Below are 26,919 nucleotides of genomic sequence, written 5' to 3' on the forward strand. Positions count from 1 at the left end.
GTGCTCCAAAGTCTTCCTCCTATCCGGCAAGAAGAGGACATCCGGACCGGCAAACATCTTCTCCAAGCGGCATCTTCGATCTTCTTCCATCCGGTGCGGAGCGGGTCCATCTTGAAGCAGGCGACGCGGATCCATCCTCTTCTTCCGATGTCTCCCGACTAATGACGGTTCCTTTAAGGGACGTCATCCAAGATGGCGTCCCTCGAATTCCGATTGGCTGATAGGATTCTATCAGCCAATCGGAATTAAGGTAGGAATTTTCTGATTGGCTGATGGAATCAGCCAATCAGAATCAAGTTCAATCCGATTGGCTGATCCAATCAGCCAATCAGATTGAGCTCGCATTCTATTGGCTGTTCCGATCAGCCAATAGAATGCAAGCTCAATCTGATTGGCTGATGGGATCGGCCAATCGGATTGAACTTGATTCTGATTGGCTGATTCCATCAGCCAATCAGAAAATTCCTACCTTAATTCCGATTGGCTGATAGAATCCTATCAGCCAATCGGAATTCGAGGGACGCCATCTTGGATGACGTTCCTTAAAGGAACCGTCATTAGTCGGGAGACATCGGAAGAAGAGGATGGATCCGCGTCGCCTGCTTCAAGATGGACCCGCTCCGCACCGGATGGAAGAAGATCGAAGATGCCGCTTGGAGAAGATGTTTGCCGGTCCGGATGTCCTCTTCTTGCCGGATAGGAGGAAGACTTTGGAGCACCGGATTATGGATCGCCAACCCCCGCTTGGGTTGGATGAAGATCTTGGAGCCAGGACGGATCGGTGATACCTGGATGGTGAAGACAAGGTAGGAAGATCTTCAGGGGCTTAGTGTTAGGTTTATTTAAGGGGGGTTTGGGTTAGATTAGGGGTATGTGGGTGGTGGGTTGTAATGTGGGGGGGGGGGGGTATTGTATTTATTCTTTTACAGGCAAAAGAGCTGAAATTCTTGGGGCATGCCCCGCAAAGGGCCCTGTTCAGGGCTGGTAAGGTAAAAGAGCTTGTAACCTTTTTAATTTAGAATAGGGTAGGGAATTTTTTATTTTGGGGGGCTTTGTTATTTTATTAGGGGGCTTAGAGTAGGTGTAATTAGTTTAAAATTGTTGTAATATTTTTCTTATGTTTGTAAATATTTTTTTATTTTCTGTAACTTAGTTCTTTTTTATTTTTTGTACTTTAGCTAGTTTATTTAATTGTATTTATTTGTAGCAATTGTGTTTAATTAATTTATTGATAGTGTAGTGTTAGGTTAATTGTAGGTAATTGTAGGTAGTTTATTTAATTATTTTATTGATAGGGTAGTGTTAGGTTTAATTATAACTTAGGTTAGGATTTATTTTACAGGTAAATTTGTTATTATTTTAACTAGGTAACTATTAAATAGTTCTTAACTATTTAATAGCTATTGTACCTGGTTAAAATAATTACAAAGTTGCCTGTAAAATAAATATTAATCCTAAAATAGCTATAATATAATTATAATTTATATTGTAGCTATATTAGGATTTATTTTACAGGTAAGTATTTAGCTTTAAATAGGAATAAGTTATTTAATAAGAGTTAATTTATTTCGTTAGATAAAAATTATATTTAACTTAGGGGGGTGTTAGTGTTAGGGTTAGACTTAGCTTTAGGGGTTAATCCATTTATTAGAATAGCGGTGAGCTCCGATCGGAAGTTTAGGGGTTAATAATTGAAGGTAGGTGTCGGCGATGTTAGGGAGGGCAGATTAGGGGTTAATACTATTTATGATAGGGTTAGTGAGGCGGATTAGGGGTTAATAACTTTATTATAGTAGCGCTCAGGTCCGCTCGGCAGATTAGGGGTTAATAAGTGTAGGTAGGTGTCGGCGACGTTGTGGGGGGCAGATTAGGGGTTAATAAATATAACATAGGGGTCGGCGATGTTAGGGCAGCAGATTAGGGGTACATAGGGATAACGTAGGTGGCGGCGTTTTACGGAGCGGCAGATTAGGGGTTAAAAGTGTAATGCAGGGGTCAGCGATAGCGTGGGCGGCAGATTAGGGGTTAATAAGTGTAAGGCTAGGGGTGTTTAGACTCGGGGTACATGTTAGGGTGTTAGGTGCAGACGTAGGAAGTGTTTCCCCATAGGAAACAATGGGGCTGCGTTAGGAGCTGAACGCTGCTTTTTTGCAGGTGTTAGGTTTTTTTTCAGCTCAAACAGCCCCATTGTTTCCTATGGGAGAATCGTGCACGAGCACGTTTTTGATGCCGGCCGCGTCCGTAAGCAGCTCTGGTATCGAGAGTTGCATTTGCGGTAAAAATGCTCTACGCTCCTTTTTTGGAGCCTAACGCAGCATTTGTATGAACTCTCGATACCAGAGTTAAATTTATGGTGCGGCCAGAAAAAAACCCGCGGAGCGTTAACAGCCCTTTTACCGCCGAACTCTAAATCTAGGCCTAAGAGAATGAAGAAAATTTGAGAATAGGATTAAATTAGAAAGTTGCTTAAAACTGCATGCTCTATCTGAATTACGAAAGAAAAAAAAATTGGGTTCAGTGTCCCTTTAACCTCAATTAAAAAAACCTTAAATAAAATTAAAAATATACTAACTAACTTACAAAAAGAAAAGAAAATTACAAAAAATAAAGCCCGTGGACTGGATACACCTTTACAAGAGAAAACAAAATGTATGCTTACCTGATAAATTTATTTCTCTTGTGGTGTATCCAGTCCACGGGTTCATCCATTACTTGTGGGATATTCTCCTTCCCAACAGGAAGCTGCAAGAGGACACCCACAGCAGAGCTGTATATATAGCTCCTCCCCTAACTGCCACCCCCAGTCATTCGACCGAAGACAAGCAAGAAAAAAAGGAGAAACTATAGGGTGCAGTGGTGACTGTAGTTTAAAAATAAAAAACACCTGTCTTAAAATGACAGGGCGGGCCGTGGACTGGATACACCACAAGAGAAATAAATTTATCAGGTAAGCATAAATTTTGTTTTCTCTTGTAAAGGTGTATCCAGTCCACGGGCTCATCCATTACTTGTGGGATACCAATATCAAAGCTTTAGGACACGGATGAAGGGAGGGACAAGGCAGGAACTTAAACGGAAGGCACCACTGATTGTAAGACCTTTCTCCCAAAAATAGCCTCCGAAGAAGCAAAAGTATCAAATTTATAGAATTTAGAAAAGGTATGAAGCGAAGACCAAGTCGCCGCCTTACAAATCTGTTCAACAGAGGCCTCATGTTTAAAAGCCCATGTGGAAGCTACTGCTCTAGTAGAATGAGCTGTAATTCTTTCAGGAGGCTGCTGGCCAGCAGTCTCATAAGCTAAGCGTATTATACTTCTTAGCCAAAAAGAAAGAGAAGTTGCCGAAGCCTTTTGGCCTCTCCTCTGTCCAGAGTAGACAACAAACAAAGCAGATGTTTGACGAAAATCCTTCGTAGCTTGTAAATAAAACTTTAAAGCACGAACCACATCAAGATTGTGTAATAGACGTTCCTTCTTTGAAGAAGGATTAGGACATAGTGAAGGAACAACAATCTCCCGATTGATATTCTTATTAGATACCACCTTAGGAAGAAACCCAGATTTGGTACGTAACACTACCTTATCTGCATGGAAATCAGATAAGGGGAATCACATTATAAAGCAGATAACTCCGAAACTCTTTGAGCCGAGAAGATAGCTACTAAAAACAGAACTTTCCAAGATAAAAGCTTAATATCTATGGAATGCAAAGGTTCAAACGGAACCCCTTGAAGAACTTTAAGAACTAAATTTAAACTCCATGGCGGAGCAACAGGTTTAAACACAGGCTTGATCCTAACAAAACGCCTGAATGTCTGGAACCTCAGCCAGACGTTTGTGCAAAAGAATAGAAAGAGCAGAAATCTGTCCCTTTAAGGAACTAGCCGACAAACCCTTCTCCAATCCTTCTTGGAAAAAAGATAATATCCTAGGAATCCTGACCTTAATCCATGAGTAACCCTTGGATTCACACCAATGAAGATATTAACACCATATATTATGATAGATTTTCCTGGTGACAGGCTTTCGAGCCTGAATTAAGGTATCAATGACCGATTCGGAAAAAACACGCTTTGATAGAATCAAGCGTTCAATCTCCAAGCAATCAGACGTAGAGAAATTAGATTTGGATGTTTGAAGGGACCTTGAAGTAGAAGGTCCTGCCTTAGCGGCAGAGTCCATGGTGGAAAGGATGACATGTCCACCAGATCTGCATACCAAGTCCTGCGTGGCCACGCAGGGGCTATCAAAATCAACGAAGCTCTCTCCTGCTTGATCTTGGCAATCAGACGAGGGAGCAGAGGAAACGGTGGAAACACATAAGCCAGGCTGAAGGACCAGGGCGCTGCTAGAGCATCTATCAGCGCTGTCTTGGGATCCCTGGACCTGGATCCGTAACAAGGAAGCTTGGCGTTCTGACAAGACGCCATGAGATCCAGTTCTGGTTTGCCTCAAAGTAGGATCAACTGGGCAAATACCTCCGGATGGAGCTCCCACTCCCCCAGATAAAAAGTCTGCCGACTTAGAAAATCCGCCTCCCAGTTCTCTACTCCTGGGATATGGATAGCTGAGAGATGGCAAGAGTGAACCTCTGCCCATAGAATTATCTTTGAAACCTCCAACATTGCCAGGGGCTCCTTGTTCCCCCCTGATGGTTGATATAGGCTACAGTCGTGATGTTGTCCGACTGAAATCTGATGAACCTGACCGCAGCTAGCTGAGGCCAAGCCTGAAGAGCATTGAATATCGCTCTTAGTTCCAGAATGTTTATCGGAAGGAGGGCCTCCTCCTGAGTCCATGAACCCTGAGCCTTCAGGGAGTTCCAGACTGCACCCCAGCCCAGAAGGCTGGCATCTGTCGTTACTATAGTCCATTCTGGCCTGCGGAAACTCATTCCCTTGGACAGATGGACCCGAGATAGCCACCAGAGAAGAGAATCCCTGGTCTCTTGATCCAGATTTAGTAGAGGGGACAAATCTGTGTAATCCCCATTCCACTGATTGAGCATGCAAAGTTGCAGTGGTCTGAGATGTAGGCGGGCAAACGGAACTATGTCCATTGCCGCTACCATTAATCCGATTACCTCCATACACTGAGCCACTGACGGACGAGAAATGGAATAAAGAGCACAGCAGGAAGTTAGAAGTTTTGATAACCTGACCACTGTCAGATAAATCTTCATTTCTACTGAATCTATCAGAGTTCCTAGGAAGGAAACTCTTGTGAGAGGTGAGAGAGAACACTTTCCTTCGTTCACCTTCCACCCGTGAGACCTTAGGAATGCCAGAACAATGTCCGTATGGGACTTGGCGATTTGAAAAGTTGACGCCTGTATCAGGATGTCGTCTAGGTAAGGGGCTACTGCTATACCCCGCGGTCTTAGAACCGCCAGAAGGGACCCTAGAACCTTCTTAAAGATTCTTGGTGCCGTGGCTAACCCGAAGGGACGAGCTACAAACTGGTAATGCCTGTCTAGGAAGGTGAACCTGAGAAACTGATCATGATCCCTGTGTATCGGAATATGTAGATAAGCATCCTTTAAATCCACGGTAGTCATATATTGACCCTCCTGGATCATAGGTAGGATAGTTCGAATAGTCTCCATCTTGAAGGATGGGACCCTGAGAAATTTGTTTAGGATCTTGAGATTCAAGATTGGTCTGAAAGTTCCCTCTTTCTTGGGAACTATAAACAGATTTGAATAGAAGCCCTGCTCCTGTTCCTCCTTTGGAACTTGGTGGATCACTCCCATAACTAATAGGTCTTGAACGCAATGTAAGAATGCCTCTCTCTTTATCTGGTGTGCAGATAATTGTGAGAGATTAAATCTCCCCTTTGGAGATGAAGCTTTGAAATCCAGAAGATATCCCTGGGAAACAATCTCCAGAGCCCAGGGATCCTGGACATCTCTTGCCCAAGCCGGATCGGGGGCTACTCCTTCATGCTGTCTTAGAGGCAGCAGCAGGCTTTTTGGCCTGTTTCCCCTTGTTCCAAGCCTGGTTAGGTCTCCAGACTGGCTTGGACTTGGCAAAATTTCCCTCTTGTTTTGTAGAAGAGGAAGATGAAGCTGCGCCACTCTTGAAGTTTCGAAAGGAACGAAAATTAGTCTGTTTGGTCCTTAACTTGTTGGACCTTTCCTGGGGAAGGGCGTGGCCTTTTCCTCCAGTAATATCAGAAATGATCTCCTTCAGTCCAGGCCCAAATAGGGTCTGCCCTTTGAACGGGATATTGAGAAGTTTAGACTTTGAAGTGACATCAGCTGACCAGGATTTAAGCCATAGAGCCCTACGTGCCTGAATGGCAAAACCTGAATTTTAAGGCGTTAGCTTGGTTAAATGAAAAACTGCGTGAGAAATAAATGAATTGGCTAACTTAAGAGCTTTAAGCCTGTCAAGGATATCATCCAACGGGGTCTCTACCTGTAAAGCCTCCTCCAGAGACTTGAACCAGAAAGCAGCTGCAGCAGTGACTGGGGCAATGCATGCAAGAGGCTGGAGAATAAAACCTTGTTGTATAAAGATTTTCTTAAGGAAACCCTCTAATTTCTTATCCATAGGATCTAGGAAAGCACAACTGTCCTCGACAGGAATAGTTGTACGCTTAGCTAGTGTAGAGACTGCTCCCTCCACCTTAGGAACCGTCTGCCACAAGTCCCGTGTAGCGGCATCTATAACATTGAAACATTTTCTTAAAAGCAGGAGGGGGAGAGAACGGCACACCTGGTCTATCCCATTCCTTAGTAATAATTTCTGAACACCTCTTAGGGATTGGAAAAACATCAGTGTAAACAGGCACTGCAAAGTATTTGTCCATTTTACACAATTTCTCTGGGACTACAATGGTGTCACAGTCATCCAGAGTCGCTAAAACCTCCCTGAGCAATACGCGGAGGTGTTCAAGCTTAAATTTAAATGCTGTCATTTCAGAGTCAGACTGAAGTATCGCCTTCCCTGAATCAGAGAAGTCACCCACAGATAGAAGCTCTCCTGCTTCGGCTTCTGCACATTGTGAGGGTATATCAGACATGGCTACTAAAGCGTCAGAGAGCTCTGTATTTGTTCTAGCCCCAGAGCTGTCTTGCTTTCCTTGTAACCCTGGCAGTTTGGACAATACCTCTGTGAGGGTATGATTCATAACTGCCGCCATGTCTTGTAAAGTAAACGCATTGGACGCGCTAGATGTACTTAGCGTCCCTTGAGCGGGAGTTATAGGTTCTGACAGGTGGGGAGAGCTAGATGGCATAAACTCCCTTTTGTCAGCCTCAGAAACCTCAGGTGATAAATCTTTAAAAGCCATAATATGGTCTTTATAACTTATAGAAAGGTCAGTGCATTTGGTACACATTCTAAGAGGGGGTTCCACAATGGCTTCTAAACATAATGAACAAGGAGTTTCCTCTATGTCAGACATGTTTAACAGAGTAGTAATGAGACCAGCAAGCTTGGAAAACACTTTAATAAATGTGAAAAAAGCAATAATAAAAAACGGTACTGTGCCTTTAAGAGAAAAAAACTACCACATAAACTGCAAAACAGTGAAAAAAAGTAGTACATTTTTACAGTGTGTATAAGGGACTAAAGCAGCATTGCACCCACTTGCAAATGGATGATTAACCCCTCAGGCCCAAAAACAAATTAGAAAAACATTAAACCTGTTAACAAACAGTCAAACACACTGCCACAGATGTGCTGTGGCTCCTACCTGCCCTTAAAAACGATTTTTGCAGGAACAAAACCCTCTATAGAGGTCCTATAAGCCAGAGGACTCCTTCAGGGACGCTGGATGTCTCAGACTGAAAACTAAAATAGGCCCCTCCGACCATGCACTCAAAGTCAGAGGGCCTTAAAAAAATACTCCTAGGAGTAATCTAACAAGCCATGTGGAAATTAGGCCCCAAATAAAGATTTATCACCCTCAGAGAAAAAACATTTTTATTTATAAATCATGCAAAAGTTTTTACACTAAGTAATATGAGTATTAACATGAATATTATCCCTTTTTGCAAGCATGATCCCAGTTGTTGTTAAATCACTCTATCAGGCTTACCTTAAATATACCAGGCACTGTCAGCATTTTCTAGACCTTATCATCTCTCTAGAAAAAAAATATACTGAACATACCTCAAAGCAGGCAATCTGCAGACCGTCCCCCCAACTGAAGTTTTCTTTCCAAACTCTTCAGTTATGTGTGAGAACAGCAATGGACCTTAGTTACAAACCGCTAAGATCATCAAACCTCCAGGCAGAAGTCTTCCAATTTCTGCCTGAGAGTAAAAACAGTACGCCGGTACCGTTTAAAAATAACAAACTTTTGATTGAAGGTAAAAACTACACTAAGTCACCACATCTCTCTTGATACTTCCTTTCTTGTCGAGAGCTGCAAGAGAATGACTGGGGGTGGCAGTTAGGGGAGGAGCTATATAGACAGCTTTGCTGTGGGTGTCCTCTTGCAGCTTCCTGTTGGGAAGGAGAATATCCCACAAGTAATGGATGAACCCGTGGACTGGATATACCTTTACAAGAGAAATATTGGTACTCACCAGTAATAAAGGGTGGTGATCCCTTCCTCATCCCGCCGGCAAAACATCTTCATTTATGGCAGGACCATTTTCTTCAATCTGCTTTAATCCTATTGGCCGATATGAATTTGAAGAATTTTAATTTTTAATGGGCAGAAAAAGAGCTGAATGCTCTTTGTAGGGCAATGCCCATCCAAATGCCCTTTTCGGACAATGGATAGATTAGTTTTTATTTTTACTTAGGTTTTTTTTTTATTTTGGGGGTTGTAATATTAAGGGGTAATTTGTTTCATTTTTTTTTGCAATAGAGCTCTTAACTTTAGGGCAATGCCCTACAAAATGCCCTTTTAAAGGCGATTAGTAGTTTATTTCAAGATTAGGGTTTTATTTATTTTGGGGTGGGTTTTTTTATTTTGGGGGGCTATTAGAATAGAATTTTTCTTTTATTTTGGATAATTTTGTTTGTTAATTTTTTGTAATGTTAATTTTTTTTTTGTAATTTTAGTGTTTATTTTTTTTGCAATGTAAGTTTTTTAATTTGTTTGGTAATGCTAGGATTTCTTATTTTCTGCAATGTTAGTTTTTTTTTTTTTAATTTAGCTTTATTTTTTTGTAATTTTCTTTTCTTTTTGTAAGGTAATTAGTATTTTTTTAATTTTAAGTGTATTTTAATTGGGGTTAAGTTAGGGGGTGTTAGGTTAAGGGGTTTAGTTATTAGTTTAATACTTTGCGTTGTGGGGTTATGGTGGCGGTTTAGGGGTTAATAGTTTAATTAGGTTCTTTGTGTTGTGGGGGGGTGGCGGTTTAGGGGTTAATAGGTTTATTTAGTATGTTTGTTGTGGGGGGGTGGCGCATTAGGGGTAATAGATGTATTATATACTTTGCTTTGTGGGGAGATGATTGGATTAGGGGTTAATAAATTTAATAGTGTTTGAGATGTGGGGGATGGCAGTTAAGGGGTTTTGAATAGCGTTTTTGACGTGTTGGTTTATTTAGGTTTAGATTTTTACATGTGAAATCAACATTTTAATAAAATTACTCTATATTTATAACTTACACATGCAATATTCTGCCTTAAGTTACTGGAAACGCCAGAAATATGTAGTTGCGCATATTTATGAACCTCAACAGTTTTTCCGACTTACGCCAGTTTATCATATTGCGGCGTGTGTAATGTGATTCACCCGATGTGCAAGGCGAACATACGGGCGACGTGGGTTTCAACAGTTGCATTGAAAAATACGCAACATATGTGATCGCGCCCTACGAGCTTGCCTGTCAATAAGGCTAATACATACACTATTAGCTCGCCTGTCAATCAGGCTAGTGCACATATTTTTAGCATGCCTGTCAATCAAGCTAGTACACATACTGTAGTATTAGTTTGCTGGTCAATCACACTAGTGCACATACCACTAGATTGCTTGTCAATCAGGCTACTTTACAGTGAAGATAAATGACAATTGGAGTACCTTTCACATGTAGTGGTAGAAACAAATAAAGCAAAGTATTATAACACTGCTTAGATTAGCTAAGCCTTACACTTTATACGCTTACAAACCTAAGGTAGTATGCCATTTATGTAAGGACATAGTAAAAAAAAAATATAGGCAGCAACATTGCATTAAATATGTGCTTTATGCTGTTGGACATAACACAAATGTTAGGAATTATTGGCAAGCATGATAGAATCAAATGTATTACTTAGCAAATGACAATCCTATCATGATTTTAAGTATAAAGACAGTCATTTAGTTTTACTAGAGAATTCATATAAATATTTCTTTCATACAAGCATTGACTTTTTTTTAATGATTTATAGTTAGCGGCACATAAAATCAATTTTAGACTTGGTAAAATGGCACTACAGTATTATTAAACTCAACTCACAATGTGAGTACTCAGGTTAATGCACCTATTATTGCTTCTTTGTGTGACCAATTTGACGACTGAATTGCAGTTTGTCTTTTCCTCTGACAAACTCAGTAACATACTTTATACAATCTGACAGCTTTATAGAGCCATATTCTATCTATTCTGTCTCTCCTCCAATAGGATATTAATGTCTCTGTTCTTTCATCTCCTATTTGGGATACCAGGATGTGATTAAAGGAACAGGGAGATCAAAAGTAAACTTTTGTTATTCAGAAAGAGCCTACGATTTCCAATCGACTTCTGTTATACACTTTGCCTCTTTCTCTTGTTATCCTTTGTTGAAATGTAGCTTATTTTCATGAGAGCATACCATGGTAGGCTAAGCAGCATGCACGTGTTATGAACACTATATGTATGACATTAAAACAAGTACTGTTACAAGCACTGCTGCCATAATAAAGAGATCCATTATTATGACAAGGTTTCAAGCAGGGAACCTGACCGCACACGTTAGCAGAGAGAGATGCAGCATGTGCTGCCAGGAATTAATGTTGTACAAGCAATCACTTGTACAGCCCTGCCCTTTGCTCTCACTCAACCAATTGTGCAAGAGCAGGGCTTGTCAATCATGCTGGATGAATGAGTCTGCAATGTTGTAACTCCACCACCTCTGAGGTGCTAGCGAGGTTAGGAAGCAGCAGTCTAAAGACAATTCCAGGCTCACAAGTGTGTTCCTGCATTGTAAGGGCTCTGAAGCTGCATCTTTAGATTCATAAATAGAGCTCAAAGTTATACACACACAAGCACACTCCTAAGTCTACCTCAGTATGCTCTCAAGGAAAGGTGCTAAGTTTCAACAAAGGGAAATGAATCATTGTTTTAATAAAAAAAAACACACTAAGAAGTGGGTTATGGGTTATTCCTAATTGAAATCATTGCAATATGCATTATTAATTATTTTGAAAGGATTTTACCTTTAATTACTTTTTTTTTTTTTACTTATTTCACCAGGGCCCATTACTTCCTGTCTCCACAGGAAGGCATACATAGCTTGTTGTCATAAATCTTCTAGAGCAACTTGAGTTGGCTTTCTCTAGCATGCCCATTTTTCAAGAAAACAAATTAGTTGTTTACAGTTTTTTATGTAATCTGTTACTTTTTTATACTTTATATATTTTTTTAATAAAGGAGTACTGTTTCAAAGATCTGTACAGATAAAAAAAAAACAATTGTATGTTCTTCCATATACGTTTGTAAACACACAACAATCTTTTAAACAGCAGAAGGTACACTACTCAAATACATACAACTCCATTAAAAAAATGACACTATTAAACAAGTATTTTAAAACATTTTGTAGGCATTCAATGTCACACAATAACCAAACCTTCACGTTGTGTAAAAAGTTTACAAATGCCAAACAATACTTCATTGTAAAATGAACAGCTATTTTACAGTGAACAACACAACACAAAGAGAAATGCTTAAGCCCTCCAGAGACCTATATTTTTATACATTATAAGCATTTAGAAAATATTTGTTAGCATGTAAAAAGTATGAACTTTAACATATTTTCTTTTAAATAGTTATTCCTCCAATTTTTTTTCTTTTTAAATGAAGATGTCCATGTAAAACATTCTCTTTATTGAATTTGTGATTTACTAAATCATAAAAATGTGGTTTATACGCTCTGTAATAGATCATGAGCTATGATTGTAATAGGGGCACTCTCCAGCTTAAGTAACACAATTCAAGCAAGAATTAGCAATCCTCTTTCCTAATCACTGGAGCTTCAGACCCTATTTGATTACAATTGCACATTTTTAAAAAGTATAATAAAGGAGAGAGCTGAAATATACTACTAGAGCTATGAGGTGTCTGCTAAACTAAATCCCTCAGAGGCTCACTAATGTATGCAAAAAGAAAAGGGGCTGTGATAACCTTCCCCCATCTCTAGTAGTAGTTTAATGCCACTAGTGATAGAACAAAACCACCTAAAGTCCTATAAGACCTCCAAGCCTTAACCCTCACTGCACTAATCACTAAGAGGTTTATCGCGGACGTTTACGCGCGTCAGGTTCATCGCTCGTATTACAAGTTGAAAGTAAATGCGATCACTTGAGAGCAATTCAAGTTAACACTTGACGAAAAAAAAAAGTGTCACAAAACACATCAAAAGTACATCACAAAGTACAGCTACACTCATAATAACACTAACAAAAATGATTAAATATATATATATAAATATTCCACAAAAAAGTTATAAGGGCTAAAAAGATATGAGATATCAGGTGTTAGGAAAAAAAAGGCAGACAGATATATATCTCAAGATATATATATATATATATATATATATATATATATATACTGTGTATATATATATATATATATATATATATATATATACACATACACACAATATATGTATATATATATATATATATATATAAATATATATATATATATATATAAAAATATATATATATTTAAAAAAAAAACATATATATATATATATATATATATATACACACACACACACACAGCTGCCAGGGTGCACTTTGTCCAAAATTCAAAGTCCCATCAAAAAGTCACTCACTGGACTTCGTAGAAAATATCGGCTAGATTACGAGTTTTGCGTTAGAGGCTATGCGGTGCTAACGAGCAGTTTATGCTCACCGCTCACTTACAGACAGCGCTGGTATTACGGGTTTTTACAAACCCGGCGTTAACCGCAAAAAAGTGAGCGTAGAGCAAAATTTTGCTCCACATCTCACCTCAATACCAGTGCTGCTTACGTTAGCAGTGAGCTGGCTAAACGTGCTTGTGCACGATTTCCCCATAGGAATCAATGGGGGAGAGCCGGCTGGAAAAAAACCTGCAAAAAAGCAGCGTTTAGCTCCTAACAAAGCCCCATTGATTCCTATATAAAATACATTTATGTCTACACCTAACACCCTAACATGAACCCTGAATCTAAATACCCCTAATCTTACACTTATTAACCCCTAATCTGCCGCCCCCGACATCGCGAACACCTGAATTATATTATTAACCCCTAATCTGCCGCTCCGGACACCGCCGCCACCTACATTATATGTATTAACCCCTAATTTGCTGCCCCCAACATCACCGATACCTACATTATAGTTATTAACCACTAATCTGCCGCCCCCAACGTCGCCGCCACTATATTAAAGTTATTAACCCCTAAACCTAAGTCTAACCCTAACCCTAACACCCCCTAACTTAAATCAAAAGTACAATAAAAAACCTTACCGGGAAACCTGGAGAAGTCTTCATCTAAGCCGGGCGAAGTGCTCCTCCAGACGGCATCTTCTATCTTCATCCATCCGGCGCGGAGTGGGTCCATCTTCAAGACATCCGACGCGGAGCATCCTCTTCATCCGACGGCTCTTCTGGAATGAAGGCTCCTTTAAATGACGTCATCCAAGATGGCGTCCCTTCAATTCCGATTGGCTCATAGAATTCTATCAGCCAATCGGAATTAAGGTAGCAAAAATCCTATTGGCTGATGCAATCAGCCAATAGGATTGAGCTCGCATTCTATTGGCTGATTGGATCAGCCAATAGAATGCCAGCTCAATCCTATTGGCTGATTGCATCAGCCAATAGGATTTTTTTTCTACCTTAATTCCGATTGGCTGATAGAATTCTATCAGCCAATCGGAATTCAAGAGACGCCATCTTGGATGACGTCATTTAAAGGAACCTTCATTCTTCATTTGGACGTCGATGGAAGAGGATGCTCCGCGTCGGATGTCTTGAAGATGGAGCCGCTCGGCGCCGGATGAAGATAGAAGATGCCGCCTGGATGAAGACTTCTGCCCATCTGGAGGACCACTTTGCCCGGCTTGGATGAAGACTTCTCCCGGCTTCGTTGAGGACTTCGGCCCGGTTGGGTGAAAACGTATCCCGGTAAGGTGATCTTCAAGGGATTAGTGTTAGGTTTTTTTTAAGGGGGGATTGGGTGGGTTTTAGAGTAGGGTTGGTTGTGTGAGTGGTGTGTTTTAATGTTGGGGGGTGATTTGTACTTTTTTTTTTTTTACAGGTAAAAGAGCTGATTACTTTTGGGCAATGTCCCGCAAAAAGCCCATTTAAGGGCTATTTGTAATTTAGTGTAGGGTAGGGCTTTTTTTTTATTTTGGGGGGGGGGGTTTTATTTTTTTAGGGGGATTAGATTAGATGTAATTAGTTTAAAATTCTTGTAATTTGTTTATTGTTTTCTGTAATTTACTGTTTATTTTTTTTGTACTTTAGATACTTTATTTAATTTATGGAATTACTTTAATTATAGTGTAGTGTTAGGTGTAATTGTAACTTGGGTTAGGTTTCATTTTACAGGTACTTTTGTATTTATTTTAGCTAGGTAGTTAATAACTATTTAATAACTATTCTACCTAGTAAAAATAAATACAAACTTGCCTGCAAAATAAAAATAAACGCTAAGCTAGCTACAATGTAATTATTTGTTATATTGTAGCTATCTTAGGGTTTATTTTATAGGTAAGTATTTAGTTTTAAATAGGAATAATGTAGTTAATGATAGTTATTTTATTTAGATTTATTTAAATTATGTTTAAGTTAGGGTGGGTTAGGGTTAGACTTAGATTTAGAGGTTAATAACTTTACTATAGTGGCGGCGACGTTGGGGGCGGCAGATTAGGGGTTAATAAATTTAGGTAGGTGTCGGCAATGTTAGGGACGGCAGATTAGGGGTTAATAATATTTAACTAGTGTTTGCAAGGCGGGAGTGCAGCGGTTTAGGGGTTAATATATTTATCATAGTGGCGGCGATGTCCGGTTCAGCAGATTAGGGGTTACATTTTTTATTTTAGTGTTTGCGATGTGGGGGGGCCTCGGTTTAGGGGTTAATAGGTAGTTTATGGGTGTTAGTGTACTTTTTAGCACTTTAGTTAAGAGTTTTATGCTACAGCGTTGTAGTGTAAATCTCTTAACTACTGACTTTTAAATGCGGTACCAGTCTTGACAGGAGAGGGTCTACCACTCACTTTTGGTCAGACTCGTAATACTGGCGCTATGCAAGTCCCATTGAAAATATAGGATACGCAATTGACGTAAGTGGATTTGCGGTATTTCCGAGTCTGGCCAAAAAAGTGAGCGGTACACCTGTACCTGCAAGACTCGTAATACCAGCAGACGTTAAAAAGCAGCGTTGGGACCGGCCAACGCTGCTTTTTAAGTCTAACGCAAGACTCGTAATCTAGCCGTATAACTTTTATTTCAGGTCATCACTAAAAAACATAACGTTTCGGTGTAATCCAACACATTTGTCAAATGTCATGTGAAAAACAAACAAGCCTCCAGAGACTGGTGTGTTTCTCTGGAGGCTTGTTTTTTTCTACGAAGACCAGTGAGTGCCTTTTTGATGGGACTTATATATATATATAATGTATTTATATGTGTATATATGTATTTATATGTATTTACAAACATATACACATATAAACACCTAAATACTTATGTACACACATAAGAAATATATATATATAAGTGAATTGAAGCCCTTTGCAGTTAAGTAGATGAAAACATGAAAAATCATATTTATGCAATTTTTAAGAGAGTTTAAACTATGTATTTACTGTAAATATCTTCCATTCCAATGTTCTGTACATTGCAGAATATGTGCTATGTATTTATAACTAGATATTCCTATATATATATATATATATATATATATATATAAAATCTGTATATAGCTATACCAATATATAATCATGTATATCTATATTGTACCAAAATACCATCAGATATATGTAGAAATATTTATTAATGGATAAATAGAACATATTCTGATATGTGAAGAAGATTGGAATGTAAAATATTTTCATGTGGGGTTAGTGCAAATAAGAATATGCAATAGGGTTTGCGAGCAGGTAGGGTGTTGGGTTTCTTTTCAACTTTTTTTCTCCATTGACTTCTATGGGGGTATAAGTGAAAGCACACACAATGTTCTAAATTTTGGCTTTTTGCAAAAAGCGTACTTCTAGCGAATTTAACGCTCGAGCAGAAGCGTGAAATAGCACTCCACTCATAATCTAGCCATAAATAAATGCTATATAGAATAAAGCATTCAAAGAAAAGATTAATCTGAGAATAACATGCTGTTGTAATTTTTAAAGTTTAATTCGTTTAAATATTGACAAAATAAGAAAAAAGGTTTTAGTGTCTATAAAACAATGGGAGCTGCCATGTTGTAACTTAGGTTTCTTTCTCTGCTGAGCCCAATTAGAGACAGTTATAAATAAGTCACTAGAGTGTGCAGCCAATGACTGTATGGAATAAAACAGTGTTCTGCACGTCCACTTCTAACAGGAGCTGAAAAGCTCACAATTTCAGAGGGACAAAATAAACAATAAAAGTATATTACAACTTTTTTTATATATACAATTTATCATTTTATATTACCATCTCAAAGAGTTTAAACTCCCATTAACTTCTACAGCATTAAATTCCAAACTGCACATCTGCTGAACCTCTCCAACACCCCCTACTGCATTAATCTCTAGCTTGTGGACCTCCCTAACTACATTATCACCCACCTTAGTGGAAAAACATAGCATTACCCCTCAACTACAAAACCTCCCCATTGAATTGGGAACCCCCATAAAGCCTTAACCCTCAAACGCCAGAGCCACAGGGCACCCTTAACCGCTACCAGTTTAAAATAAACATCCAATGCCAGAAACCCATTTATACAATTACGCTAACCACAAGACCATCACTATAACCAGTTTACTTATAGCCAGACTCATCCAGCCAACTAAACTATTGCCAGTTAGCAGTAAACCTCTACTTGCTAAAACTAGCAGAGCAACCATAACCCAAGACATCAATACCTGAAGAAAGACTGATAATGAAAATAAGCAGAGATGAAAGAAGAAAAAAAATATATATAAAGTAAACAAGATAAAAAATAAAAGGGCAATGTGTTATTATTAAATAATAGAACAAAACAATACATTCAGCTACCAAAAAATGATTTCAGCAGTTTGTGTTCCATCATTCCTACCTTGTCCATGAGTTTACTTGCATGTAGATTTAGGCTATTAAAGAATATTTTTTTGCTTAACAAATGCATTTCTTCAATTGTAGTCAGTAAAGTTGACGCACTGTTACCAACAATGGCACTAAAAATAAAGTACATAAAATAGATTAGACTAGATTAGATAATTAATGAAGTTATAGTAAGAGATCAATCTACCAGCAAGGTATTATAAAAACTATAAAACAACAACAAAACAGATACTTAAATGACAACACTACTCACTTTATTATTGTTGGTTCAGGTTTTTAACTTATTTAGATACCTGATTGTGTGGTGATAAAATTTCAGCAGATTTGAAATCTTGTACAGTAAAACAGCACCTGGTTCTGCAATGATAACTTGCTCAATACGAACCTGTAAATTAGAAAAATATGGAAAAAGAAAGGTGACCTCTTGTTTCCATATTAGCTTAATTTCAATAAATCTGAATGAGAGTAAAGCATCATTTAAAAATCTTACCTTTCTCATCCTTCTTCCTACTTGTCCACCACTGTCGAGTGCCACAGCCAATCAGTGTTGCAGACCAGACACTTGGCAGAGGCAGTGCTCGTGCACGCCCATTCTCTCTATAGAAGCTTGCGTTACGCTGTAACACTCTACTTCTATAATGGAAGCGACTGAGGTGGATAAGTTGGAAGGATAAAGAGAAAGATAAGTAGAGTTCAAAGATTTTTTGCTAATGCAAACTTTTATGTTAACTTTTTTTCCCTTACAAGATTCAATAGATATGTATAGCGATAAGGTGTTTGTTTTTATAGAACAGGTTTTGTATCCCTTTAACTTTAAAAAAAAAAGGAGCTACCACATGTTTTTAGAACTGAAAGCATATATATATATTTTATAATTTAAAAAAACATTACTAATAAAGGTTATAGGAACATGAAAGTCCAAATCAACGTTTCCATTTTCACAAGTGTTTTAATTAACACATTAGGGGCCTATCTATCAAGCTCTGTATCTAGCTTGATGGCCTGTGTTTCTGGCAAGCCTGAAGGCTCGCCAGAAACACCAGTTATGAAGCAGCGGTCTAAAGACCGCTGCTTCATAACCTGTCCGCCTACTCTGAGGAGGCGGACAGATATCGCCGCAATTCAACCTGATCGAATACGATCCGGATGATTGACACCCACCTGCTAGCGGTCGATTGGCCGCGAGTCTGCAGGGGGCGGCGTTGCACCAGCAGTTCACAAGAGCTGCTGGTGCAATGCTGAATGCGGAGAGCGTATTGCTCTCCGCATACAGCGAGGTCTGTCGGACATGATCCGCACTGTCGGATCAGGTCTGACAGGCCTTTCATAAATAGGCCCCTAGTTCTTTTTCTTTTTGCACTTTCATGTCCATTTTAAGTTAATACTAAAGAGGCACAGTCTACTTGATTTTTTTATTGTTTAAAAAGACAGATAATCCCTTCACTACCTATTCCCCAGCTTTGCACAACCAACTTTGTTATATTAATATACTTTTTACATATAAAACCTCTACCTGTTTCTAAGCCCCAGCAGGCTGCTTCTTATCTCTGCATTTTATTAGCTTTTCACAGCCACGCCATGCTAGTTCATGTGTGCCATATAGATAACATTGTGCTCTCTCACGTGGAGTTGTGCATGAGTCAGCACTAATTGGCTACGTTTGTAAAAGCACTGAAATAAGGGGGCAGTCAGCAGAGGCTTAGATACAAGGTAATCACAGAGGTAAAACGCGTATTAATATAACTGTGCAAAACTGGGGAAGGGGTAATAAAGGGATTATCTATCGTTTTAAACAATAACACTTTTTAAGTAGACTTTCCCTTTAAAATTTAAAGGGACATGAAACCCATTTTTTTTTCTTTCATAATTTAGAAAGAACATGACATTTTAAACAACTTTCTAATTTACTTCTATTATCTAATTCGCTTCATTCTCTTGATATACTTTGCTGAAAAGCATATCTAGATAGGCTTAGTAGCTGCTGATTGGTTGCTGCACATAGATGGCTCGTGTGATTGGCTCATCCATGTGCATTGCTATTTCTTCAACAAATGATATCTAAAGAATGAAGCACATTAGACAATATAAGTAAATTGGAATGTTGTTTAAAATTGTATTCTCTACTTGAATCATGAAAGAACATTTTTGGGTTTAGTGTCCCTTTAATGAATCAGACAGAGCATGTGGTTTTAAACAACTTTCCAATTTACTTCTATTATATAATTTGCTTTGTTCTCTTGGTATTTTTTGTTGCAGAAGCATCAAACCCCTACTGGGAGCTAGCTGCTGATTTGTGGCTGCGCATATATGCTTCTTATCATTGGTTCACTCAATGTATTCAGCTATCTCCCAGTAGTGCATTGCTGCTCCTTCAACAAAAGATACCAAGAGAATGAAGCAACTATGATAATAGAAGTTGAGTAAATTATTTAAAAATGTATTCTCTGATCTGAATTATGAAATGAAAATTTGAGTTTCATGTCTCTTTAAAACTGCCTCTTCTAATGTGGACCACAGATACTCTGGTTAAAGGGACAGGAAACCCTAACATTTTATTTCATGATTTGGATAGAACATACAATTTTAAACAACTTTCCAATTTACTTCTATTATCAAATTTGCTTCATTATCTTGTTATCCTTTGTTGAATGAACAGCACTGCATTACTGGCAACTAGCTGAACACATCTAGCTAGCCAATCACAAGAGACAAATGTGTGTATGCACCAATCAGCAGCTAGCTCCCACTAGTGTAGTATATGTGAGTATTCTTTATCAACAAGGGATACCAAGAGAACAATGAAAAATAACATGCTCTATCTGTATCTTGCAAGTTTAATTTTGACTTTCCTATCCCTTTAAGGGCTCATTCGGTCTAGTAATGTGTTTTAAGTGGTAATTATATGAAATCAAAGTTGTTTTGACAGATCAAAATCATACATAAAATGTATCCTTTTTTCTTTAAACTATCAAGTGTTACTAATCTGACTAACTGTTGCAATAGCAATTTGTGTTTATACATATGCAGTGATGTCAGGCAAGAATACAACCTTGAAATACTGTTTGTGTATATGCACATTTTTAATGATTTGATATAAACACAACACATAATTAAAATGTGATAGCATGAGAATTTGTCCTCGCTTTTTCTAGGAATAATAACAGGATTATTTCACATGGAACCAAAAGGACAAAAATGTGCTGACCATTTTCTATGAGGTATTAAAAATAATAGTACATTTTCTGGTCTATAATCTTTTAATCTATTAAGTGTAATGGAGTTAAAGAATAATTAATGGATCTATTACAATTACACAGTCTACACTAATTCCTTTAAAGAACACTAAACCCAATTTTTTTCTCTAATGATTCAGATAGAGCATTCAGTTTTAAGCAACTTATTTCATTTACTCCTACTATCAATTTTTCTTCATTCTCTTGATAACTTTATTTAAAAAGCCGGAATTTAAAACTTAGCAGCCAGCTCATTTTAGGTTCGGCACCCTGGATAGTGATTGCTTATTGGTGGCTGACATTTATCCACCAATAAGCAAGCACCCAGGTTCTGAACTAAAAATGGGCCAGCTCCTATGCTTTACATTCCTGCTTTTTAAATAAAGATAGCAAGAAAATGAAGAAATATTGATACATTTTTAAAGTAAATTAGAAAGTTGCTTAAAAGTGCATGCTTTATCTGAATCATTAAAGAAAACATTTGGGTTTAGTGTCCCTTTAAGGGTGTGTGTCGATATATACATATTTAACTTACATGAAATTGTTCAAATTAAATAAAGGAAGAACATTAGAAAGTCTTTCTTTTTAATAAGCAGTGTTGAAGGGACATGAAAACCCAATTTTTTTCTTTTATGATTCACCATTTCTAATTCTACTAGCAATTTTACTTCATGGTCTTGGTATGTTTTATTAAAAGAGCATCAATGCACTACTGGCAGCCACCAATCAGCAGCTAGCTCCAAGCACCTGAACCTACCAAGGAATGCTGTTTAACAAAAGATATCCAGAGAATGAAGCAAATTTGATGATAGAAGTAAATTCGAAAGTTGTTTAAAATTGCATGTTCTGTCTGAATCATAAAAGAAAAAATTTGGATTTCACGCCCTTTTAATAATTTTTATAGGGGAATTAAATTTTGAGTTCAATGTGTATTTAAAGCTTTGGGGAAGTAGAAACATAGTTAGTGAACATATTAACATAATACATAATGATTAATTAATTAATATGCTATTACTATATGACTGCTGAGTTTTATTACTGCTATTACGAAAACAAATTGAAAAGAAAAAAATTTCAGAAAGTTCTAAAAACTTCCCCCAACCTTCAATGGCCGACAGACACCCTCAGTGATATGGCCAACGACTTCATGGATATTTTCTTCGACCCCTGTGAACAAATGAAGACATTTGCTTTAAAATAGCTTCATACATTGATCTTATATATGCTGACTAACTGTAATTGTTATACACCATATAGAAAGTTTAGTGTTATTATAATATTTGTATGAAATGTTAGCTCTAAAAAAATGTGATCCAACATTTTTCTAGTAAAAAAGAAGAGACTTGTGACAAAATTCCAAATTATTTGAATATTTTATGGTAAAACAATATTTTCAAATTCTGCTCCAGCACAGACATCAAAACCTAAAGAAATGCTGGAAGACTCTATTCTGTTTTGTTGTTGGAATTATGTCACATGCTCAATCTGTTTTTGCAAATTCCCACATGGAAAATCACTGATTACACTCAGGTGGCGAGGGAAAATCACCCGGATTTCAAAATTAGCCAATAGGATTTCAGTAGCTCTCATCCTAAAGGTTTATTTTTTTGGAGTGGGTTTTCTTTTTAGATTAGGACTTTTTTATTTTATTGGGCACAAAAGGGCTGAATGCCCTTTTAATGGCAATGCCCATACAAATGCCCTTTTTTAAGCTTAGTTTTTTTTAGTGTTAGGTTTTATTATTTTGGGCGGGTTTACTGTTAGGGGTTAATTTTTATTTTTAGGTAAAAGAGCAGATTTCTTTAGGGCAATGCCCTACAAAAGGCCTTTTTAAGGGCTATTGGTAGTTTAATCTTAGATTAAGGGGTGTTTTTATTTTGGGGGGCTTTTTTATTTTTATAGGGGTATTAGATTAGGTTTAATTTTTTTTTTTCTTTTATAATTCGGTTTAATTTTTCTGTAATTGTAGAATTTTTTTATTTTTTGTAATTTTAGATTTAAGTATTGTAATTTAATCTTAGGTTTTTTATTGTAATTGCAATTTAGGATTTAATATTTTAATTGTAATTTAGGATTATTTTAATTTATGTAATGGGGTTAATTTAGGGGGTGTTAGATTAGGGGGCTTAGTGCTTAGTTATTTGCGTTGTGGGGGCATGGCAGATTAGGGCTTCATAGTTTATATAGCTAGATTGCGTTGTGGGGCACGGCAGATTAGGAGTTAATAGTTTAAATAGCTAGATTGCGTTGTGGGGCACGGCAGATTAGGAGTTAATAGTTTAAATAGCTAGATTGCGTTGTGGGGGCATGGCGGATTAGGGGTTAACAGTTTAGCTAGACTGCATTGTGGGGGCATGGCGGATTAGGGGTTAATAGTTTAAATAGCTAGACTGTGATGTGGGGGCATGGTGGATTATGGGTTAATAGTTTAAATAGCTAGATTGCGTTGTGGGGTCATGGCGGATTAGGGGTTAATAGATTTATTATAAGTTGCGATGTGGGGCGGATGAGAGGGGTTTTGACGTGTTGGGTTAGATTTCAATGGGAAAAAGGTCTCAAAAAGCACCTTTTTCCTATTTTACACCTAGTTGAGCTGGGTGTAATTTTTGTTACTGTATCGGCAGCCTACAACAGTGTATTAACGGTTTGCGCGGGCATTGGAAATCTGGTATTATTTAAAGATTAGCGGCTTCTGATACTTTGTATGGGACACAATAATGTTTTCGGCAGCCAGAGTCCAGTTGCCGAAAGAGAGTTATAACGGGCCGTTGGAAGCAGTTGGTGAATGATATTGCTTCTGACAGCAACGGTTTGCGAGCGCACGCAAATCTAATTACGACTCAATGGAAACGAGCCCTCAGTTAGATAATTACTTTAAATGGACAGTTACACTTTGTAAATATAAGAGAACGAAGATAAATTTAATAATAGAAGTAAATTGGAAAGTTGCTTAAAATTGCATGCTCTAGAAAATTGAATTTTATTGGAGGAAGAGGAGGAGCCTGTGCATAGACTGCACGTTGCACCTGTGCAGGTATCTCTCCCATGCAGATACACCTTGGCGGTAAATCGTCCCTGGAACCCTCATGCTGGAGGGATTTACTGCAGCTGGCCTAAGCCATCAGCCCAGCTATCCTCCACAGCGTATACATTGACCATACGCTTTTACAGAACTTTACCGGAGAACCTAACATTGTCCCTGTTCAGCACTCTATCTAATCTCACTGGAAGTGAGAATAATACCCAAAAAGACTGAAACAGCTGAAAATTCATCTCCCCCTCCACCGGGCTGGAGCGAGAGGGTTTAAAAAAGGAGCTACTGAGTATATCTGAGAAGCCTGAGCAGTTTCCTTTGAGCAGAAGACTGACGACTACCCCCCGCAAAACCTACCGATCTCCGATTAAGAACTAGCGCTGCCGTGACCGCCTCCACCCACCGATGATGCGTGTGGAGAGCTGATAGAGTCCTCCTCCTGGTTTGGGGGACCACGGAACCGGCTTCTCACTTCCCGCCGGAACTACGCGGATGAGCACAACAGGCGGAGGAGCACCGGAGCTAGGTGAATCAGTTGGGACATCTCAGAGCTACACCCACGACTGCGAAACGACATCTGCAGAATATTTGCAGGCGGGGTACGGAGGCAAGAACCGTGGAGTTTGAAAGTCGCTGTGCGGTGAATCACCCTGGCTGAGATCCCGCTGCAACATCAGTCCGAATACAAGCAGGGGTAAGAAGGCACAAACTGCTCTGTCTTTGCTCATATCAATAGCTCAGGCTCTCTCTTTAAAAATAACACAACGCTCCCTGTATTAGGACTATATTCTAATGGGACCTTGCTGACTTTGCTCTTCTCCCTATTATGGAACCTCCTTGCATTTATTTCTTTATTTTCGGCCGGTGGCCGCATTAGTGTTAACTACAGGTTGTCCCTGGTTGGAGAATCTTTGCTCTGAAAAGTGATAGATACCATTCACATAAAGAACTGCTGGAGCTATTTGAAGGGGACTTACATTGATGGTGTACAAAATATGGGCCAACCTTGAACTAAAATAGATGTTTAGTCACACAAATAGCTATCATAACTCATTTTATGTGATATAAAGAAGTAACGGATTTACTTATTCTTTTTCTTAGGGCCTACTAACCTATTAACCTAAAAAACAAATATGGATTTATATGTCAATTGTGTCTTAGGAATTGTTGTATTTTGAAATTGAGCTATGTGATAGTTAAGTGCTTGGGGAGGGGAAAAGAGGGGAAAAAAAAAAAGGAGGAAAAATACAACCTATAATTTACAGATAACATTGATATCACCCTGAAAGCATACTATTGTATGATCTCATTTCTTAATTCTTATCTAAGGGTAAGATACAGTATTTTGAAACAACTAAACTCTGACATTCTCAGCTAAAGCATTCCGCCCCAGCTATCTGAAATAAGGTGTAATTTAACTCTTAATTAAGAGTACGTATCTGTGTCCCTATCTTATTGCTACCAGTTAAGAAGGTATCAAATTATCTCTATACCTGTTTTGTTATACCCAATACATTTAACCCAAAGGGATTTACAAATGCACTCTATCACTATATATCTACTTCTTTGAGTACTGCTTACATAGGGATTTTCTGGTTTGATTTGTATATGAAAAATGCTAAGAACTTAGCTGCAATATAAGTAAGGGGTGAGCTGGAACCTACATCTCAGAACTGGTTGCAACTTAATTTTTTTAATTAAAACGGTGTTTCTGTGTCCCTATGCTATTGTTGCTAGCTAGGAAAGCATTGGAGTATCTTTTCACTTGTTTGGATATATCCACTATATTTGTATTGGAGGGGATTCGCAGGTGCACCCTGTTATTAACTGTCTACTTCTTTAAGTATGTTTGATCTGTATATGGAAACGGCTAAGTAATTAGCCATAACACAAGCAAGGGGTTAGCTGGAACTTATATTTTAGATAAGCCCCCTTTTAAGTAAAACTTTTTGGCCCCTTTGGCTGGTGTGGGGACTCTCTTACATAGGAATCTACACCTCACTAAATTAAGCATTTTTTTTTTTTCTCCTCCCCTCCCTCACTTCTTCCACCCCTCCTATCCTCACATTCTCACCCCCCCCCTCACTCCCACTTCCTTACCCTTCCCCCCACGGAATTTATTGAACACTTATTTTTTTTCCTTTTTCTGAATACGGCACAAGTGGATCACTACTTAGGCTATTTGCACAATATATGGATAAATTTCTTCACAGTAACTCCCGGACTCCCCCACCAGCCATGACAGCAAAACCAAGAGAGAAAAGGAATAAAAACATTATAGAGGCAGCTGCCGAGACACAGTTAACTCCTGTTAATACTCCATTTACTAATGAAACCTTTAACATGCAGGCCTTAGTATCAAATATCGCGGAAGCCTTAAACCCTAAATTTGATGCCCTTAGGGCAGAGATTAAACAAGAGATCTCACTGTTGTCCCAAGAATTGAGACATTTCACCAGTAGAATTAACGAAGTAGAACAAAGGGTGTCTGATCTCGAGGACCTTACTGTCATTCATAGTACAAGCATAGAATCTACTGTAGCTACCTTGTCCAAAATGCAAAGCAAAATCGAAGATATAGAAAACAGGGCCAGAAGAAATAATATCCGCATTATTGGGGTACCTGAAGCAAAACAACCTGAGAATCTAAACTCATTTATCTCAGATACCCTAGTACAGCTACTTAAAATCCCCTCCAGCCATCCTCAAATAGTGGTAGAAAGGGTTCATAGAATAGGGAAGCAACAGGTTGACAACAGAGGTAACACTAGACCCAGGCCAGTAATAGCCAAACTACTTAACTTTAACGACAAAGTCACCCTTCTCCAACACTTTCGCAAGAATCAGCCTATAATGTTTAAAGAGAGCAGGATTCTCCTATTTCAGGACTACTCTGTAGAAACATCACTTAAGAGGAGAAATCTAGCCCCAATTTGTTCCAAATTTATCCAGCAGGGGTACCAGGCTCTAATTAACTACCCTGCTAAACTTAAGGTTTTTGTTAAGGGAGAAGTTTTTATGTTTGAAAATGCGCAAGACGCAGAAAAAACAGAATTTATGTTTACCTGATAAATTACTTTCTCCAACGGTGTGTCCGGTCCACGGCGTCATCCTTACTTGTGGGGATATTCTCTTCCCCAACAGGAAATGGCAAAGAGCCCAGCAAAGCTGGTCACATGATCCCTCCTAGGCTCCGCCTTCCCC

The 26,919-nt window shown here is 38.4% G+C and overlaps 1 protein-coding gene across 1 annotated transcript in view; it reads right to left on the reverse strand.

Annotated features, from left to right (window-relative positions):
* The window catches only part of COG6 (component of oligomeric golgi complex 6), a 650,023-nt gene that overhangs the window by 170,585 nt on the left and 452,519 nt on the right, over positions 1 to 26,919 (reverse strand). The window contains exons 11-13 of the mRNA XM_053708403.1: positions 21,784 to 21,848; positions 17,742 to 17,833; positions 17,444 to 17,561 (exon numbers count right to left, since the gene is read on the reverse strand). Coding sequence (XP_053564378.1) covers positions 17,444 to 17,561; positions 17,742 to 17,833; positions 21,784 to 21,848 — 275 coding nt within the window. The remainder of the gene's footprint in view (positions 1 to 17,443; positions 17,562 to 17,741; positions 17,834 to 21,783; positions 21,849 to 26,919) is intronic.

The sequence above is a fragment of the Bombina bombina genome, chromosome 3 (assembly GCF_027579735.1).
Source record: "Bombina bombina isolate aBomBom1 chromosome 3, aBomBom1.pri, whole genome shotgun sequence".
Taxonomy (NCBI): domain Eukaryota; kingdom Metazoa; phylum Chordata; class Amphibia; order Anura; family Bombinatoridae; genus Bombina; species Bombina bombina.